We start from the raw sequence: 21682 nt of genomic DNA on the forward strand, positions 1-21682 counted from the left end.
TCAGAGGCCCATATTTAATTTCATCATTTATAATATTTTTGTTAAAAAATACTTTGAAATCTACACCATTTAAATCTTTTTAAAACCACATGTCATAATCCTATGTGGTACTGGACCCTCCAGTAATGGAGAGGATCCATTTTCCAATGGCGATGACTCACCATACAAACGAACATCAGTATTCGAGTTCGTTCGGATTTACCTCTAATAATTGGCTAACTAGAATCAATCAAAATCATTATGATTTTGATTGATTCAAGTGTTTTTCTCCATACAACTCACATAATCCGATTAGACTTCTAACCATTATTTTTGTCCTATCATCGTTTACCCGTCACTATTACCACTCTAGTCACCACCACCATACCATTATAACCACTGCAATTGTCAACACTATTACCGTCATCACTCCACTATAATTGTGGATGTCACCATCATCATCACCTCACCTTGCAAACTATTTTTTAAAATCCACTATATTGTTGTGGCACCCCATCACTTCCACCACTATACCAGTATATTTTAAAATCCAAACTATAATTTGTTCATAACATCATACAATGATTTAGAACACCATTAGGTCATTACATTAATATCACACATTAAAATACTTGTTTTGTGAACACTTTTCTTCCTTGCATTATAACAGTAGCAAACAAATAATCTAAAATAAAATATTCATGTTATTGTTAACCTTGTATAGACAACTATTTGTAATACATTTAATTGGTAAATACTGAACATCTTGCGTTTGTAGTCCAACGGTTAGGATAATTGCCTTCCAAGCAATAGACCCGGGTTCGACTCCCGGCAAACGCATATACTGTTTTGTTAATAAATTTGTACACATGCTCCTTTTAACACTTTAAATTTGCCGTTAGATTTTCTTTCTTCCCTCAACAAATTGCCAATTAATCACAGGGAATAAAAGAATACATTTGCTTACTGTTTTCTATACTATTGTATATTTAGGTTTAGTCGTAACACTTTTATGCATATTATATGTTCCTTTTTAAATGCCAATTAGTATTTCTGCATACATAAGGGATGAAAAATGAAAAGAATATACTTAATATATGTTATTTGAATGTTGCTTATAATAGAACCATGTTTTTTCTAGACTATTGTACATCAACGATAAGGTATTACTCCAAGAAACAAATGAAATGTACCACTCTTTTCTTCTTAGGACCTTGAAACAAAATCAGCCATTTGCAAGCATGTTTTTCTTCATATATTCAAAAACCGACATCAAGTTTGCCAGCCCATCGTTTGGTGATTGGCGTGCATTGACAGCAATCACCAAATGTCTTCAGACAACATCCACGGAGCAAGCAGGATGAACAAATTAGCAGAAAGTGTGTTCTGAATCTAAATGCTTGGACCAAAGTTGATTATGATAAACTTGTTTAATCTAGATCATAATCTGCCTAGAGGAGACTCCTCTGCATGATCATCTACCAACCAGAAGCCATAATCACGAAATCGCTTTATCTTCTTCTCGAAACCTACGATATAGTTATTATGGATTATAACATGCATTCCTTTAGTTTCCTTAACCCATGTCTTGTTCTTGAAATATAATCCGCCAGTAGGGAAAGCAGCCTGTGGCAGAAGGTACATATCCACCTGCAGGAAGTCAATGAAAAAATCATAAAAGGGAAAAAAACATATATCTATATTTCAGACATTCTTAGGGACAAAGTTAAAACCATTCTCTCACTCTTGAAGTCTTGGTCGCTAATGCACTCAGTGATATAAAAGTGGTTATATATCAGACTTGAGATCAAGCTTTTAGTGCAAACCTTAGAACATTGAAGCAGAACATTTGGGTCCAGAATGACAGATTTTGTCCTTTTACTTTTAACATTCCATTCATATAAAAGGATTTTGGGTTCTGCTATTCATAATGCATCACAGTAAACCATCTCCCAGTATTGACAGAAGTTTCATTGCTTCTGATGGAAATAGTTTTCACTTCCTAAAACGAAAGATTCTTTTCGTTGACTTATGAAAGATGAATTCATGTTTTCCGATGTTTTGTTAACAGAGTCTGTATTGAACATGATTCATCAGAGGTACACAACCGCAATATGACAGGAATTTGTCAGTAAGATATAATGTTCATTCCAATGGATATTGGTTTAGTGGTGTAAGGCCCCGCTAGATCTCGAGAAATACCAAAATTTTAAGTGTTTAATTCCTGGGAGTGACACTTATTGGGAGGGGGGGCAGCCACAAATCCCAAAAGGGATTAGTTCCTTACTCATAAGGTGAGGGATACCCTTGGTAGTACCAATGGACTAAAGAATCGATCCAATTCGATGGAAAATGACAGAATTGTCAACTCAGAAAGGATAATGAGACATTAACCACAAAAAAGCAAAGTCAATGTCAGGATAGGACTTAAGTTGCCTCATTAAATACAAAGAATAATAATAAAAAATATAACCAAGCCTCAGCCTACTATGTGGGGCAGGAAACATTGATCAATCAATGCTATTGGGCTAATGAACTCTACCAAGAACCAAACTTTTATAAAACCATTTAGAGCAAGGTCTTTTCCAATTTTAATTAACCATAAAGAATCCATCATAGAAAAAAATTATTTTCTATGACTTTTACAGAGTTACGGCTGTGCACATTTGATCCTATCCAGAACCCACAAGGATGATTGATGGACACTTGTGCACTCGGCTGCCCTTATTTTAGTGTTAAACCCAGGGAGTATGGAGAATATTTAGGAACTTTAAACTATTGTCATGGATAGAAAGAATACTTGGATAAGCAATAAAATATATACTTAAAAGGAAATTCTTCCTGTGCCCACCCTTTTGGGTGACACCATTTCAGACAAACTGTACAAATGTATTAAATTACCTTTCGGACAGCTTGTTCAAAAGATTTAGTGGGTGTGTAAACGTGGATACAGGTAGAACTACCATATACTTAATAGTTAATACCAGTTAAATTGTCAAGTAATGAACATAGGAGTTATACTGAAGCCTAAACTAGCATGTCATGTGCTACTTGTTCAGAAGCAAAATACGCTAGTTAATATCACGCTAACGTGGCATGCACTACCGCACTTCATCGGTTCATCCAAAACAACATATCATAATTGGCAGTGAAAAACATTACAGAAAATCTTAGTACAAATAGGCTCACCTGATAAATTAGTATAATTAGTTTACGAAAGTTATACAAACTGGGAGGAAAATAAGGCAAATGTAACAAACCTCTTTAGTAGTCTTCATTAGAGCCCAGTTAAAAGCAGGCTGATCATTGGATTTCTTGGCTCTAGACCATGGCTGAAGCTGAAGTTCCTCAAGCCACTTTTTCAACACTAGCTTTGCTCCATCAGTATGGCGAAGGAAAATCATGCAACTACATATGTAAGGGCGGCCCTTTTTTCCCGGTGGTGGTAAATCATGAGAATGGTTCAATGGTTTGATCTGATCTTACAAAAAAATAAAAAATGAAAAAAGTTAATAATACAAGAATGAAAACAGAATTACACATGAGCACACATATATTCAGACGGGAAAATTTAAAAGAATCGTGTGGGCGCAACTTAGGACACATCAGCAACCGGCATGACAGAATGTCTCAGGGTAGATCAAAACAGAATCTCATTAACATTGTTCAAAGTTCAAACGCATTTTTAATTATCTTTAATAATCTCTAATGGGTGAGAAAATCTTAGAAAGAGGCAGACAAGTATGAGATCTATATCAACTGAACTTCTACATGCCTATTTCGAGTAATGTTTTGTCTTGGATCTTAACATGTTTCCTCTGCATATATTTGATTCGTAGATGCACAAAATGGAGTTGAATCAGGATACAGGCTACTGAAAAATAAAGTTTGGATTTTAACCGCCACAAACATTATCACGACATTCATGTGCTAATCATAAGTAAATGTAAAAGGAGGATAAAGCAAGAGCAGTCAAAGCCTATAGTTCAAAAGTTATTACACAAGATAACATTTTTACTTTTATCTTCTTTATGACTAACATTATGGAATTATTGACCTGCATAAATAATAAGTTAAATTTATTTGGAATTTCAAGTGTATGTAGAACAATATCTAGTCAAAGTAATACTCATTTTAAACCAGATTTCAATAAGATTTCGTTTGCCGTTTGTCTGACAAAATTATAAGATACTAAAACAGATAGGCTGCTTACATATCATTAAACTACAAATGCTAAAACTATGTAAAACAGTAAAAGCATTCAATTTTTAAGAAAACTCTCAAACCAATATAGGCGACACTAACCATGGCTATTGAGCACACACTAAAAGTATAATCCTAGACCACAAATTCCCAAAATTGAAGTAAATCGGAATTATTACGATATAAAAGTTGCCTGGAAGCACACAAAGAAATGAAATTACATGGGAAAACTTACAGCAGTCATATCATCTGTGAAGTACACATCATGATTCCCTTCCAATTTAGCAAGTGGATCAGCCAACCAAACCATATCAACATCGTTGTACATTACATTATATCCAAGATCCAAAATCTTCAGCAGATGGCTCGGCCTCCTGGCTGTAAAGTTGAAGAAACCCTATATGGTGAAACAAACAATGGATCCTATAATTAATATCACCGCTGACATAACAATGAAAATCAGCACCCAATAGGATTGAAATGGATCCAATAATTAATACTGCCATCTACCGCAGATATAACCATGAAAATCAGAACCCAATACAAAAGAAATGGATCCAACAAATAATACCATTATACCACAACAGACATAGCCTTCAACTACCACCTCGAATAACAGACACGTCTTTGCATTTCCAAGAGGCATCTAAGAAAGTAACGTTAATTCAAATCACCAGATCATGGAAGAACATTTATGAGACAGAAAATAGGAAGCATAGATATAGATACAATTGAAAAGGGATATGACACGACACTGATACACAAATACGGTAAGTCCTAATTCCTATACATCATAAAGACATGGCATGGCTAAAATATCACAACCAAACTTAGAATAGAAACATCAATGTTTAATATGTTAGCAATAGTTTTTACAGATACAATAAGATACTAGTGTTTATCTAACTATTGGGGTATCTCACTTAAAAAGACATGAGTTTACCAAACAAAGACTATAAATTGCGGAGCTGCAATGTTATGGTTGTGGTTATGCCCCAATTGCATCACCCCCGAATTGCATTGTGATTGCAAGTTACATAAAGTACCACAACAAAGCAGAGACTCAGCCATATCGAACCACATTGCATCTGAATTCAGCTAAATCAAGCTACAACATACCAAAAGAGATTCAAAAACAAATCTTAGCCACACAAAAATTTCATGCCACAATCAGCAACTTGATGTCCGCAGTGGAAATGACTGCAGCCCCAATTAAAAACCATGATCTGAGAAGTATCAGATACCAGAACCAACATGGCAACCACAATGAAGTACTGTTGGTGCTTTTTAGATCGGATCCAGTTTTTTAAATTGCATTACGCAACCACAGTGCGGTTTTGGGAGTCTCTACAATGGCATCAAAACCACAAATACAACAGCATCGGTCACATTTTCCCACAATTGCAATAGACGCAACTTAACCGCAATTGCAACCGAATTTTAAATCATGGATCAGATCATATAATTAATAAAGTCAAAATCTTATAACTGGCAAAGCAGATTAAATTTAGTTACAAACCGTTATCATTGATAAAACATAACTACCCAAATGCAACAAAAAGACATAACTTACAAACCTTAGAACCAAACTTATGAGCATTTTCAGCATCAAGCACAGGAGGAATAAGTACAGCATGGCCAGGCCAATGCTCATTAACCTTATCCAAAGAAACATAATCCTCAGCTATAACAAGAACAATATCCTGTCTCTTCTGCCTAGTAACACTAATCAACCAGTTATTCAAAAAGGGCAAGTAAGGCTGGCTCACAATACAAACAATCACAGTCCCATTTTTGGCCACAAAGTTCAATGCTTTGTCCAATGTATAGTGACCCCACTTGGAAGAAACAACAGAATAAGGTTTTGAAACAGAGGAAAAAATCATGTTTTGGGGCATAAGTCCTACCCAAGGGCATAAGAAACCCACTACAATCATGAAGAGTAAAAGGGCGAGGAGGGTTGTAGGGGTAAAAAGGGAAATGGGTCTTTTGGGATTTGTGGAAGAAGGTGGTGAGAAAGAGAAGGGGTTAGAAAATGGGTTTTGGAGAGGTCTTTGGTGGAGAACGTGTGACATTGATGAATGAAGGAATTGAGTTGTGGGAAAAGGTAAAGATTGAAACTGATGTGGGATTTGGATTTTTGTTGGTGTGGGAGATTAAGGTGGGTTTGAGATTTGTGATTTGAGATCTGATCAATGAAATGAATGCATAGAGTATTATAGATTCATGGGAGTGAGTAATGTAGAAGGCTTGGAGAATAGTTTTCCAGTAATAAAGCTCGATCCAGTTGATATGAACAATTGATTTTTTGGGGTACAAATATGAACAATGCATTTACCATCTCACCTCATGCTTCCAAACCATATTTTGTATTCTCACCTAAATCAAAAAATTTGAAAGTAATATATACTTTTATATTACTTAATAAACTAAAAACAAAAAATAACCACATATCATGCTATAATTTGTACTTCTCTATTTTGTCATTCACATATTTTTATTTTCACAACAAAAACCATATAATCATATTTCAGTTTTTTTATATTCTTCTACAATAACTATTACCATGTATAATTTTCTCTTTCCTATTTTACACTTAACCCTTTTTAATTTCTATAAAGAAATATCATCATATATAACCACCACCAACATATTAATCATCTTTTGACAATGAAAATAAAGATAAAGAAATATAATATAAAGCAATGATGTAAAAACCGTACCATACCGGCTGGTTTGACCGGAAAACCGATGAACCGGACCCCTAACCGGTACGATACAGATGTTGAACCGACCAAGTATCAAAACCGGTCAAAAACCGGTAAAAACTGGTCAAAATCGGTGAACCAAACCGTATTTGACTAAATCGGTCGGTTTATACACTTTTTTTAAAAAAAAAGCAAAAACTTAAAAACTCATTACAAGGTGACCTATCTTTCTGACTTTTCTTCAACACTTCAAGGCACATGCTTCCAAGGTATACTTAGATTACATCTTTTGATTTCTAATATTCGCTGTGTAATCTCAGTGACAACTTTGACTCTTTAATGTTAAATGTTAAAACTCCAAATTTATTTGTTTGGTAGAGTGAGTTGTGAACTTGTGTCATTTATTTATATTTTGCGGTTGTTAAGTGATACTTTTGAAATGATATACGTTTTGTAATTTAGACTTTGAACTTGTTAAAGACTTAAATTATTTTTTATGTGAATTTTGAATAGATTATGAATATGGAATATAAATTTGAGTAACTACCTATTTGGAAAAAAATTGTTATAGGTTTATATATATATATATATAAGCAGGTATGTCCGGTTTAACCGGCATGCGATTTAATTACTGAACCACCGTTTGAACCATTGTACCACTATACTAGTACCTTGACTAGTTTGATAACCGGTACGATTTTGACAACACTGATATAAAGTGCACCAAATAAAAATTACAATATAAAGTACATTTAATAAAAAAAGTATTCTGATTCACCAAAATAAAATATATAAAACTTAAATCTTTGATATCAAAAAGTAAAAATGTGGGTCGACAGACACGAATATAAAGCCAAAACTAAAAATAACTATCTTAACATTATATTCTATATTCTATACTTTCTATCTATACTATATATAAAGCCAAAAATACAAATAATTACCATGGCATAATCATCATAAACTTCTAAATATTACTTTTATTCTTTTTCCTAATATATATTATTTTTCAACACATTTTTTTATTTTTATCTTTTCTTCTTCAATTCTATATTTGATTAATCTTCTTACATCTTTGGTCTCTAATGAGTCTCTATGTAACATATCAGGAAAAAAAAATGTGGGTCGATAGGCACGCATTGCCAATCGACACGTTAGTTCATGTTAATGTAAAATATTTTTAAGGTTGTCATTCAATTATTTATATATTTCCAGAGTTAATAATAATTAAATATAAAAAATATTACAATATCAAAACATACATACTTTTTTCAATTATTTTTAGTTAAAAGTTTATCTGCATATATTAGGGATGACAAAAAATCAGACACATAAATATGTGCTCGTAAAATCACATGGTACGGGTATGAGTTACAAATGGGTAGTTACAGGTTTTAAAAACAAATTTTTCAAACTACATGTAATAGATACGCACAGACACAATTATAGTGGTACTCATACTTATGAGTACTCGTTAAATGTGAAATTAACTTAAACTATATTAGTATTTTTTTAAATATGAATTTTTAAATTTGTATAATTTAATTTGGTAGTATTGGTTGCACACTTTGTTGAAACAATGTTGCTTTCGTTATCTTTTTTACGGCTAACAAGTGACAAGTATCTTATATACAACTCATTGGTACAGTTGTATCTGTAGGTACCTGCTGAAACCCGCAAGCGAGTATCCGAGCGATTACAAGTAAAATTTATTGTGTATAAAACAAGTCTAGCCATGTCTGCCCATATCCGTTTACATATACATATGGCATCTGATCATGAAATATTTGTTTAAACTATCCTTGATTTTAAGGAATACTTATGTGTATGACATTCTTTTATAATACAAAATGTAATATAAGAGGGTACTAGGGATATCCAACCCAATAAAAAGATCAATTGAAACACATAATTCAAATAAATGGATTCAAACACCAAATTGCAAAGAGAAATATATATATATATACCAATAGTGTAAAGACTTTTTACACTGTCATTGAATTATCCACCATTAATTTTTAATTATTATTGGGTTTTAAATAAAAGTAATGCAAGTGAATGATGAATGATGCACTCACTATGTATAAATCTTTACATTATTGCACACATTTTACACTCAATTGCAAAAGACATCTCAAAACCCATATAAAAATAAACCAAGGCCAAGCACGAATCTTAATCAAGCCTGTAGCATCCACCATACCAAAGACCATGTAACTTTAACCCAAATCATTATCCCATACATGTGTAATGTGTTGTCTTTTTATTTTCAAAATGAAGCATGAAGTTCATGAAGTTCTCTACTGAGGACGTAGCACCTATCCAAGTTGCCTCATAGTTCCAAATGCTCGTTGACCGTGGGCAGTCAAAGAATAAATAATCAACACTTTCACCCATTTAGTCACAGAAAGAACACAACAAATTACCAAGATATCTTTTATTGGCAATATATTAAAAAAGCTTCCAATTAAAAGAAAGCAACTTAGTTGGAGCTTTAACCTTCTACAAATACTTAAATAAAAAAATAATTACTCATTTCAGTCCCTCAAGTTTTTCGACGTTATCAAATTAATTCACAAAAAAATAAATTACCATTTTGGTCCCCAATTTTTACAATGTAAAACTATGTTAGTTCTTCCGTATTCACCTGTCTTTTAACATTAATAGAGTTGATAACATGACACGTAATTACGATATTTTATATTGTCTTCAAACTTAGAGAAATAATCATCATCTTTATTCATTGTTTTCCCCCAATTCCATACCACAAATATCTAACTCGGTTTTATGATTGAGTGATTAAATCTATGCTAGAATCAATGAAAAATTATGGCTATGTGAGTACATATAGCAACCATAATGTGAATATGAACAACAGTCCTGATGTGAGCACGTATTGCAACTTTAATGTGACTAATAGGTTGTAGTATAGAAGGTTTCCTTCTCCAATGTGTCATTAAAAAAGGATTGTCATTATATATACATCAAAACTCTAAAGAAAAAAAAAGTTATATGATTGTCAATATTTCATTGTTCATTGCTTTCCTGTTTTTAGTAATCATTGTTTTTGATATTTTGATTGTTTTGTAAGATAGAAATAAATATTGTGCGAATTTTTTATTTAGGTTGAAGATTGGGAAAGATTTCAAACACTAAAGAAGAACATGTGATGGACAATGCAATGGACATTGATAAGTTGTAAGCTAATATGAAAGAAATTCAAATTATAATAAAAGAACATGTCAAATGGTACAAAAAAAAATTATGGTTGTAGTTGTTGTATTTTGTGTTTTATTTACTGTTAGTGTTATATGGATGTGTATTTTGACGTGAATAATGTTTGAATATGTTGTTGTTTAAGAATAGTTGGTGGGAGTCATGTTTGTGTATTCAAAAGTGATTATCAATGAAGTTTTAAGTTTGTCATGGCCAATGACCTTAATGATGTAAGTAAAACCTATATGATGTATCATATATAAACTAAATATTGTGTCCATTACATGCATCATATTATATCCAATATAATGTTTCCATCAAAATAAAAGAGTTCAACAAACATGCCATGTGTATCTATTAATAATTGCATCAAAAAAGACTTCAACAAAATTAAAGATATCAAATATTTTCATTATTTCTTGTTAGCATCCTTTCAGTTGGTACGTATTCAACTTATTGTCCCATGTGTAGTATGTTAGCTAAGCACAATCAACATTCACACACACTAATGTTGCCCTCTTTTAGTCATTCTTCTCCCACTTGATTTTTCTTCCAAGGAAAACATTATACTCCTTTACTACATTCTTAAATGGTGTTGTTTTGTATTTTTTTTAAAATTAAACATAACAATTTCATTTCATTTTAAAAATTCTGGAAGAAGTTAATGGAACAATGTTGTATTGATAACATGTACAACATTCTAGTAGGGATTGTACATGTGTGGCCATATTAAAACTTAATGTGTCATGTGATCAACTTTGTTAATTTAGTAGATGGGTGAAGATGGAAGGATTAAAATGGTTCTAAGTTGCAAAAGTTGTGGACGAAAGTGGTAATTTAATTTTTTTAAGGACTAGCTTGATAACGTCAAAAAACTTCGGGAATTGAAATGGGTAATTTCTCTAAATAAAATAGAAACATCATTATAAAATTGCACCATACTTCTAATATTATTTGTAATCAACCACAGATTAGAAGACTTAGTGAAAAACTCCACAGTCATCCACTACCCATCGCCAAGCACCAAGTTTATTCTCCATAAGAGCAACATCATACCAAATTCCAAAGCTAATGACCTCTAAACCAATAGCCACAATTTTGAATTAGCTTACCCTTATCCATGGATATAACCTAAGTATGTGGAAAAGGTCCTTAAAGGATTCAGACCCCACCACACATCCTTTGAAAATAAAGTTTTGTTACCACAACCAACCTTTTAGCCACACATGAGAAAAAACAATCCTCCTGACATTCAAATCCATCCATATTATACAAGTCCTTCTGACCTAGTTGTTTTGAAATTGATTACCCCCAGCGTAATTATTTTGATATCTCTGCGTTGGGGATTGTTTACATATTGGACTTCTTCTTCCCTAGACTGACAATGGCTCATTTGATGGTGTTCAACACTTTCATCACATCGATACATCTGTTTCTTTCGAAAGTAATCCTACATTTCTTTCAGTTGTTTAGGTAAATCAATTAATTTTTGTTTTACGTCATATATTTGTTGTTGAATCGGTTTGTTCTATGCTAGCATAACATCCTTTGAACCTAGCTCTAGCATTCCACCAATCCTTGGTTCACCTCTCTAGTATTGACCCTTCTGGTCATTTTGAACCATGAACTCAATTATCTCAATAACCTCAATTCAATTATCCCCCGACTGTTGCATACAAGATTCATTGATGTTGTTGTTGTAGACTATTAATGAAAATGTGGATTTGGGTCTGAGCATCAAATTAGTGATTCAAGCACTTCCTGAGCATAGATTTAAATATGTCCCTGGCTTCGCAAAGACTTTCACCCACAGATTGAGTGAAGGTAGAAATTGCAGTCTTTAAGTCCATAAATTTACCTTGGGAAAGTATTTGGTCATGAATTTTTCTTCCACTTAGTTCCAATCAGCCTAGACATGTTCTAGAAGATCTAGAAACTATCCTTGGTTTTACCTATCAGAGTCAAAGGAAAAAGCTTTAGGAAGATGGTTTCTTCCTCTACTTCAACTATCCCCATAGTTCCCACTAATTCATAGAACATGGTAAGATAGTTGTATGGATCTACATGGTCTAACCCTGCAAAAGGGTTAACATACATAAGTTGTAACAATCCTATTTTCGTCTCAGGTGGCCTTTGAGTCCTATATGGCCTTCCAATCTGAATCAATTTCCTTGGACCGAAATTCACAAATCCTCTTGTGGCCTCATGTGGTTGAGTCTCGGCCTTAGATCCAACATTATTTGATTGTGCCGTTGATTTTGATTTTGAGGGGGTTGAGGAAGATTCAACCTATTCACTCCTTTTCTTGGTAAGCTTGGGCTTTCTCTTTGATTAGCTCTTGTTTCTTCTATAAAAAATCAAGTTCAGGATCAAACAAAAAAATAGATCAAGTTATAACAAATAAACAGATGAAAATAAATAGTATAAATAAAAAATGTATTTACAAAAGTCCTATACAAAACCAAAAATCATTCACAAGAAAATATATATTTACACTTATTAATGATTAAAAACTTAAGCATGTATTTCTATAGATACTATTCCTCGACAACAACACCATTTTATAGAAACTGGATTTGAGCTATGGATTTGAAAGTTAATTGTGGTTTCCTTTTCAAAAAAAGAATTTATTTTATGTACAAGGATATATCATTTACATATTTACTTTAAAATCTCTTTCAAGATTCAATTGTATTATAATATAGGGCTATGTCAATCACACAAGGAACCGCAATAGAAATGTGAATCATACTTTAGTTTTAGATCAATAACAATGAAAAATATATATTTTGGATGGTTATGCTATGTACAAGTAAAGTGGTGTGCAAGAAAAAACTAACTATTTACAATTCAAGATAAGAATGGTGTTTGAAAAATGAGAGTAAAATTCTTGTAACATTTCAATATCAAAATGTTTTGATTATGCAAGTTATTTTTATATGCTTACATCAGTTCTTAACTATCCTCCCCAAGCATAGACAACAAAGATGATTTTTCAATCCTTGTTTAAAACACTACCCTCATTGATTTGCATGCAATGAAATGAGTCTGTCACATCTCATTTCAGATTCTTCAAGGCTTGATAGCCTTAAAAGCAAGTTGTTTATTCCATATATTTGATATGACAAATGATCTAGTCATAGGTCTAGGCCTTAGATCATTTGATGAAACTTCAACAAAAAGACTTTGGATCTTAAAATCATATTTTAGGTGATTAATCTAAAAAACGTATTAGGAGTAGATGGATTGGATCAATAAAATTATAGCATATAACTTACATTAATAAATCAGAATAGATACATAAAGTTAAATAATGTTACACCATACTCCAAACTGTGAGGATAAACTATTCAAGCATGGATTCTTTTTGCTCCAAGTGTTGATTTAAGAAAAAACTTCTAATTCTCACTTCTATTCTTACTGAATTCTAAGGAAAATAAAGTACCTAAGAAAGAATGTAAACTGAATGATGAATGGATTGAATGATACTGAATTGATGGATTAATTGCTAAGGGTGAAAGGTCCTTTATATAGAGTTTGGCCATGACCACCCATCGTACTCCTTGGTGGCCTAACACATCACTTAGCCCACTTGGTGGGGTTTCGTTCGAGTTGCTCAAGTTGGTGTCCAACTTATGACCGACTGAGCCTATGCCTTACTGCCAAGTCTACATCCTCAGCCTAATGTGGGCTACAATCTACTCACACACCTAGCCTAGACCCTTAGCTTCACATGTATGTCGACACCTCATGGTTGGCTACTTTGGCTTGTACCAAGCATGACCTCACGCCTAGACTGGCCTAGTTTTGAGCCTCCAAGTTGCTCATCTGGTGTTTGAAACCGCCCAGCTGAGGTTCCTTCATGGGAGGATTTCCTCCCCTCAAAGCCAAAACTGCTTAGTCACCAATGCACTCAAAAGACCACGCTCAATGGGTGTGACTTGTTTTTGGTCATTCTTGACTTTTGCTTCTTTTGACTTGGTGTTTGGCTCGTTTTCATTATTTATTTAATTTCCGATACCTTATTCATGTAAAATTCAGAGAAACATGAAAAAAGGTGTAGTTAAATAATACTTTAACTCTATATATATTTTATTCAAAAAATGTGTAATAAGTTGGACTTTAAGCATGATTAGTCAAGATAAGTGCCATAAAAAATATTTGCAATTAAGGTATATTTGGAGCTTATCATGACAACATTGACGTGCCTCCTATCAAGACTCTGAAGGAACCAAGAGATATCGCTTACATCCAATAGTACTATTTGGATAAGTAGGCCGAAACTCATAGTTCTGCTCCAAGATCCTCGTGTCTCTTCGACATCCTAACTTCTTCATAAGGTGTCTGACAATTTTGTGCTCTTAGCCTGCTCAATGATGAGCTTATGAACTAGTATTGCACATCCAAACAACACAAAATTGAGATGGTGTATGGGTTGTTGGGCCAGTTTGCCACATCTATGAACCTAAAGGGCTCACTCTTTGCTGGAAGCTTCAATTGAGCAAGCCCAGTTGGGTACACAACTCATGTAGTTCGGCCTAAGGACAAGCCAACTTACCCGGACGGGGAGGGGTCTAACCAGAAGCAGGATGGGAACACCTCAAACATGAATGACATCATTTGGGACTTGAGCAAATAGCCCTACTGCTTGTTGTGCTTTATTTTTCTTTTGTTGAATGTGATTTTCCCTATTTGTTTTTAAAATTTTGCCTTGTAATCATAATTATGAATTAATGAAATTAGTGTTTTCCTGAATTGTGCAACATGTCCCTATTTGAGTAAACTAATTTTAGCCTTTGTCTATTTATCTTTTAGTATAACTTGACATTAAAATGAATAAGACAATAATCTATGAATTTTTGGACTGTTTATGGTTATATTGCTAAACTGTGCAAGTGCTTGTTGTGAATAACTGAGTTGTGTGTAAATACTACTTGAAGTTGACTGATATTAAGAAAAGGCATGAATGTATGAGCTTGAGTGAAAGTGAGTGATTCACACTGAACATGATGAATTTGTACTTGGTTAGTATTATTAAATTTGTTTGAGTCTCTACTTTTTTAAGTGATTGTGATATATGGAAAGGAACAAGGCAATTTTTTCTTAAAAAACATACCACTTGGCCAAATAAGCTAACCCAAAAATGATTTATCTATTGTTAGTCCGTTTAAGTCTTATATGTTCCTTTTATAACCTTGGAATCGAAAATAGAAAATAATTAACAATTCCCTATTCTTGTAGGATAAGAGAGTTTGGTTGCATAATATGGTTATTATTAAGTTGGGGAGAGGTAAAATTATGAGAAAAAGTGGAATGAAAGAAATAATAGAAAAATTTGTGTAGCCATCAAGTTCCAAAAAGAAAATCTCAAAAAAAGAGGAAAACAAATGATGAATGTTAGTGTGTCATAAAAGCAAAAAGGGTGTAATATGGTATATGAGTACAAAAGAAGTTGATAGTGATACATTTGGGATGTATAAATTAGTAGATGTGTCTAGGACTTTTATTACTGGAAAAAACCATATTCCTTGAAGGTCGACCACATTTTAACCATAAGAAAGATCTTAGTGATCTATGTTGAACTTTTACTATTAAATTGTATGAGACAAGTACCAAATTTTATTCCATGCTATCTTTGTCCAAAAATTGAGAGAAACACTTTACACTTTGATTTGATTGATATATTTCATCACTGTTGCTTTTCTTAGTCAATTGACAATGGAGTCCATGATAGAAACATTTTACTATCACACAACATTTTGTTTGCATAAAGTAGTTCTTGCGAATAAGATTTAGCTCGTGAACTTGGTACGGTTGTGATGAAGACACTAAGATCACCAAAAAGAAGCAAAAGGAAGATGACCTTGAAGGCACATAAGATCAAGCTTCAAGAACAAGATTTTATAAGTCTATTTAGGTACTTATATCCTTAAATCCTTTTACATACTTAGTCGCAATGCTCAAAGTGGGAAAACATTTTTGAAATCAATTGGAAACTTATAGTAAAAAATAAATTGATTTTCAATATGCTAAATAACGTGTTACTTGTCCTGAGTAATAGGTTACTGGATTTGAGTAATATGTTACTTGAACTGTGCGACAGTGAATAACAAGTTATTGGGACCGAGTAATAGACTATCCAATCTGAGTAATGAGTCAACCAACAAAAATGACAAAGAGTAATCGATTACTCAGTTGGACAGAAAGTTTGGATAATCGGTTACTGCTTAATGTAATCGATTACACAGATTTGTTACACTAGATTTTCAAATCCAAACTAAACAACTTTCATCCAAAACAAATGGGTTTCTAAACATCTTGTACCTTTGTCATGGAGTATAATGGCTGATTGAGAGCTTATTTAAAGGACTTGGAATACCCAAATTTGTATATAACTTTTACAGATTTGAACATACAACTTTCATACAACCTTTCAATCATTTTCTACACTTTGTTCTTGCAACTTGAGTTTTAACTTTCATATTTTTCTGAAGTTGCATCCAAGTGTTTTCTTTGAGTTTTCATACTTAAAACACTAAGAGTACTGTATACTTCTTATATAGAAAGATTCTTAGGTTTGCAGGTTATAACATTGTTATATCTTGTAAGGCAATCATTGCCCTATAAAAATTCTTCATTCCATGTGTATAAAATTTTCACCATATGGTGTAGTGAAAAGGAGAAGAATGTTTGCATGGAAGTGGTCTTTTCTAAGTAGTGAGATATATGTGAGTGTGTGATGTACTTGTAATCTCGGGGTGAGAATTGTAATTGCAACTCAAAATTTTAGTGAAAAATCTCTTGTGCTGCTAGAATACTGAATGTAGCTTTCGATAGACAAGAAGGTAAACCGGTATAATATTCCATGTGTACTTTCTCTCTTCTCCTTACTCTTTACTTTCATAAGTTTTGTACTATTATTATTTTGCAACATATTCCGCTGAGTAATACTCTATAATCATGAAGTTGCGAAAAAGTTTCACTTTGTGAAGAAAACTAATTCACCCCATCTTAGTTTGTCATCTTATACTTACAATTCCAAGTATCATACTTTTTGGAAATCATCACTCTTAGTCTTGGTTCTAATAGTTTAGCTTTATTTGGTTGAGAGAAGTACGTGAGAAGATAGAAAGATGTGAAAGAGATAATAAAGAGAAGGAAAAATATGAAAAAATGAGTAGATTTTGATATTGTTTGGTATGAGTGAAATGAAGAGGAAATAGAAAAGAAATAAATATTATCTTCTCTATCTCTCTTCTTTGGTTGAATGAAAAGTAAGAGGAGAGAAATATGTTATATTTGAAAAGACAAAAATACACTTAAAACAATAAATGGAAAGTATTAATAAAGGAGAGTTATTAAGGGAATACTTGTTATTTCACACCATCAATATCTTTCCATTCTACTTTCTTCCCACCTTTGGTGAAAAAGGATATTTTATGGGTCCCACATATTTTTATTCTCTCCACTCTTTCTCTCTTCTCAACCGAATGAGAGAAAAGTCCAATTTCTCCTCAAGTTCTCTTCCATCTACTTATTTCATCCCTTTCTCTACCCAACCAAATGAAGGCTAATACGTGATGAAAATTGATATTATCTTGACAAGGCTATCTTTTGGGAAACTATAAATGTTCTGAAAATATGTTGCATGATTTAGACCTTAGTTTTTTATTTTTGGTTAGGGACAAACAAAGTTCTAAGTTAGGGATAATTGTTAGGTGTAAAAATTACCTTAATTCATAAGACTAACTTAACAACTTTTGATTCTAAATACTAGCTTTATGCATCCATACTTGGAAATTGATGAATTATTGCACTAATCCTATGAATTGAGTTTTCATAACATTTTAGGACTTAAATGAGCAAAGATTGGTGCCAAGAGGAAAATTTTGACTAAAGCCATATTCATCTCACCTATGCACAACGTATGGGCCATGGCAAGCGCATTTGCGTTGAGCGTAGATGATGCGCCAAGCGCAACATGGGTAGGTGAAGAATCAAGCCAAACAAAGAGGCTCCACTCAGCGTACCGCCATGTGCCTAATGCCCATGCAAAATTCAGATTGATAAAATGCGATCGAAAAAGCTGAACAAGGATCCGATTTCTAGTTTCCATACTAATTCCGTGTAAAATAGTATGTTTTCGAATTCTCTTATTTCGGGTTGTATTTTTCTTCATCTTTCTTCACTTAGTTTGTACGAAAATGTTTAGCTAAGATTCTCCTTTGCTAGGATTGATTATAATATTCATTTGATATATACTTTTAGAAATGATTTATATTAATGATGATGCATTGATTTTTATGAGTTGTCTTTGTTATGCTTAATGTTTTTTTGGTGAATGATAGTTCTATTTATATGATTTTGGATGTGAATTCATGAATAAGTTTTGGTTCCATAGCCTAAAATGAGAAACTCATATTTTTAAAGTAATGCTAGACATGGTTTTATGCTTAATTGGTACATGTTTGTCTGTGTTAATATGATTGTTAGACACACTACACCAAATTTTATATTTTGTGGAGGTTTTTTGTGTGGAGGTTATTCAAATCTCCACAAATAAATCATAGATTCATATGAGCATCGAATAACTCTCAAATTTGTTAACATAGACTACTGAACATAGAGGTATGCTTAACACTTATATAGCTTAATCTTGTTTATCTAGTTGTTAGAGATATATCTAGTTTAATAAGCCACTAATATGACCAAGACATTGGCGATTAATAGAATTGAGATTGTTGTACTTAACTCAACTACACATACATAGACTACTAGACATAGATGTATATTATATGAGTCATAATTCTTAATCTTGTGTGTAAATTTACTAGACATATAGCTTTATTGCAAAAGTTACTAAATGACTAAGACATTAACTTTTAGTGATTTTGAGGCCCCTTATTGTGTAAGAGTCATTCCTAATTTATTTGTGTGACCAGCTCTAATGTATATGAATACTGAATAGTGAAAATCAATCTAACATCTAAACTCTAACACTTTTATATCATAGTTAATTTACATTTAGTCGATACAAACCAAATGAAAAACCCACTAAAAACAAGTTAGAATAGTACTTTATTTGTTGAAGTCTAGAATTTGCAAGTCTTGTGGATACGACAAACTCCTTTCTCTATATTTGTTTGCGATATTGTTTGTAATTCCTATACCAATTTGTCGGTTTAGCAAGTGCTCAAATTTAATTGATCACATATTAATTTTTAGTAGTCATATTCTCTTATCAATTAAGGAGAGATTCCGATCATCTTTCCTTTCATGACTTAATTGAGGGTTATCATTAATCTGAGTTTTTTGTAAATGTTTGTTAGCTTCTCATCTGAAACTATTTTGATCAACATATCAAACAAATTCTCCAAGTTGATCCCGTTCCCTTGCAAATATAGTTGGATGGCTATTACTCATTGGTGTTGGCTTGTACTTTTGTTGGTTTGACTTGACAGCAATGAAACATATTGTCTGACTATCTTGTCAGAAAGACTTTCGACACAAGAATCCTAGTATGATTTACTAACCGCTAGTCACTTCAACCCTATTGGAGTGATAGGATAAATTTTCATGGTGATAAAATGCAATATCTCTAGTCTCTCACTAGGATTTTTCTCTAATCACTCACTAGGATTTCTCTATCATCCCTCTAGGATGAGGTATAAGATCTTTGTACTCTCTCGTTAAGATTTCTCTCTATTCTCTCGATAGGATTTCTCTCTCATCCCTTTAGGATGATGTACAACATTTCTGTAGTTTGTCACTAGGACTCCTCTCTTATCTTTCACTGAGATTTATCTTTCACCCATTTAGGATAAGATGCTACACCCCCTTGTATGTCATTGGGATTTCTTCCATCCTAGATCACACATGTTATGTTCACCTCATGAACCTATAGCTCCGATATAACTGTTGGGAAATTCAAATCAATTTCCTCTTTCATATGATGTAAAATGAACACTTGTAAAAGAGGATAGTAAATAAATAAAATAGAATAAAGGTAGAGGAATGTTATGAAGAATTGTAAAATGGAAATTGAGAGATGTTGGGAATCTCTCCTTAGTTAATATGAGAATATGACCATTAAACTTTCCTAAGCAATTAATTGTGTATGAGCATATAACCATTAAATTTTAGTAGATGATCCATTAAATAGATTTTCAACCCTAATCTTTCGAAATTATTGTAATTATTCCTAAAAGTATGAAGTGTTTCATACTGTTTTTTTTTTTTGGTGAAAACAAAAAGTGAAATGTTCATATATATACGTGGACGATATCTGTGAGACCTGAATGCCATGCAACCAACGTCACAACCAACATGCCAACTTCTCTTCATGCCACGTTATATTCATGCAAGTAGTGCACCTTTCTTTATAAACTTACACAACACAAGCTCAAATTCATTCATAACAAGCTAAAGTTTTGAAAACCAGGAACCACCTCTTTGTACTTTATCTTCTAACTAGTATTGAAAATGCCAGGCCTTACCATGGGAGACACAATTCCTAACCTTGAAGTTGAATCCACTAATGGCAAAATCAACCTCCACCACTTCTGCAATGATAGCTGGACCATCCTCTTCTCTCACCCTGGTTATTCTCATCATTAAGATTTATAGATTAATTATATCAGCATCTTGTTTTGATGATTTAATTTGGTGCCAATAAGTATCTTATTATTGTTATTATTCTTTTTTTCATGTGTTAGGTGACTTTACCCCAGTTTGTACCACTGAACTTGGTCAGATGGCAAAGTATTGTTCAGAGTTTTATCAACGAGGTGTGAAGCTATTGGGTTTGTCCTGTGATGACTTGGAGTCTCACAATGAGTGGATCAGAGATATTGAAGCTTACACTGTAAGTTTTTCACATTTCACTCTTGTTGTTCTTTTATATGGTCCTTACTGTGAGTTGTTCAAGTACATTAATCACTTCTACGTGTGTAATAAATATAAATTTGTGTGATCATAATTTTAGGTCACTTTTTTTTCTTGTACCTTTTTAGTACAGTTATGAGTTATCATCATTGATTAACATACTTAATAAGCATTAATCACAGTACCTTTGTTATGAAAACTATTAAGATAGATGATAAAACATTCATAAAGAATTTTAAATAACCATACTATTGAAAACTGATACAATAATTATACTATACAATAATTATACTATACAATAATCATACTATACAATAATCATACTATACAATAATCATACTATACAATAATCATACTATACAATAATCATACTATACAATAATCATACTATACAATAATCATACTATACAATAATCATACTATACAATAATCATACTATACAATAATCATACTATACAATAATCATACTATACAATAATCATACTATACAATAATCATACTATACAATAATCATACTATACAATAATCATACTATACAATAATCATACTATACAATAATCATACTATACAATAATCATACTATACAATAATCATACTATACAATAATCATACTATACAATAATCATACTATACAATAATCATACTATACAATAATCATACTATACAATAATCATACTATACAATAATCATAC

The 21682-nt window shown here is 32.5% G+C and overlaps 2 protein-coding genes and 1 non-coding gene across 3 annotated transcripts; 2 read left to right on the forward strand and 1 right to left on the reverse strand.

The window, feature by feature from the left end:
- On the forward strand, positions 748-819 carry TRNAG-UCC. The gene has a single exon. It is a non-coding gene; the product is annotated as a tRNA-Gly (tRNA).
- Positions 1067-6521, reverse strand: LOC109359811 (UDP-D-xylose:L-fucose alpha-1,3-D-xylosyltransferase MGP4-like). Its single transcript, XM_019604509.1, has 4 exons — positions 5760-6521; positions 4418-4579; positions 3240-3455; positions 1067-1629 (listed from the first exon to the last, which is right to left on the reverse strand). Exons 1-4 carry the CDS (start codon positions 6255-6257, stop codon positions 1420-1422), a joined length of 1086 nt encoding a protein of 361 aa, XP_019460054.1. The 5' UTR covers positions 6258-6521; the 3' UTR covers positions 1067-1419.
- On the forward strand, positions 20517-21093 carry LOC109343049 (1-Cys peroxiredoxin-like). Its single transcript, XM_019581166.1, has 2 exons — positions 20517-20706; positions 20822-21093. Exons 1-2 carry the CDS (start codon positions 20589-20591, stop codon positions 21076-21078), a joined length of 375 nt encoding a protein of 124 aa, XP_019436711.1. The 5' UTR covers positions 20517-20588; the 3' UTR covers positions 21079-21093.

Source organism: Lupinus angustifolius, chromosome LG01, assembly GCF_001865875.1.
Source record: "Lupinus angustifolius cultivar Tanjil chromosome LG01, LupAngTanjil_v1.0, whole genome shotgun sequence".
In the NCBI taxonomy this organism is placed as follows: Eukaryota; Viridiplantae; Streptophyta; class Magnoliopsida; order Fabales; family Fabaceae; genus Lupinus; species Lupinus angustifolius.

What these genes read in the sequence shown, in the direction of transcription:
- LOC109343049 (XM_019581166.1), top strand. Translation starts at nt 20,589, where the DNA reads ATGCCAGGCCTTACCATGGGAGACACAATTCCTAACCTTGAAGTTGAA. An exon ending in CATCCTCTTCTCTCACCCTG is followed by an intron (nt 20,707 to 20,821) that starts GTTATTCTCATC and finishes TTCATGTGTTAG; the next exon opens with GTGACTTTACCCCAGTTTGT.
- LOC109359811 (XM_019604509.1), bottom strand. Translation starts at nt 6,257, where the DNA reads ATGTCACACGTTCTCCACCAAAGACCTCTCCAAAACCCATTTTCTAAC. An exon ending in CTCATAAGTTTGGTTCTAAG is followed by an intron (nt 4,580 to 5,759) that starts GTTTGTAAGTTA and finishes TTCACCATATAG; the next exon opens with GGTTTCTTCAACTTTACAGC. An exon ending in TCACAGATGATATGACTGCT is followed by an intron (nt 3,456 to 4,417) that starts GTAAGTTTTCCC and finishes TTGTAAGATCAG; the next exon opens with ATCAAACCATTGAACCATTC.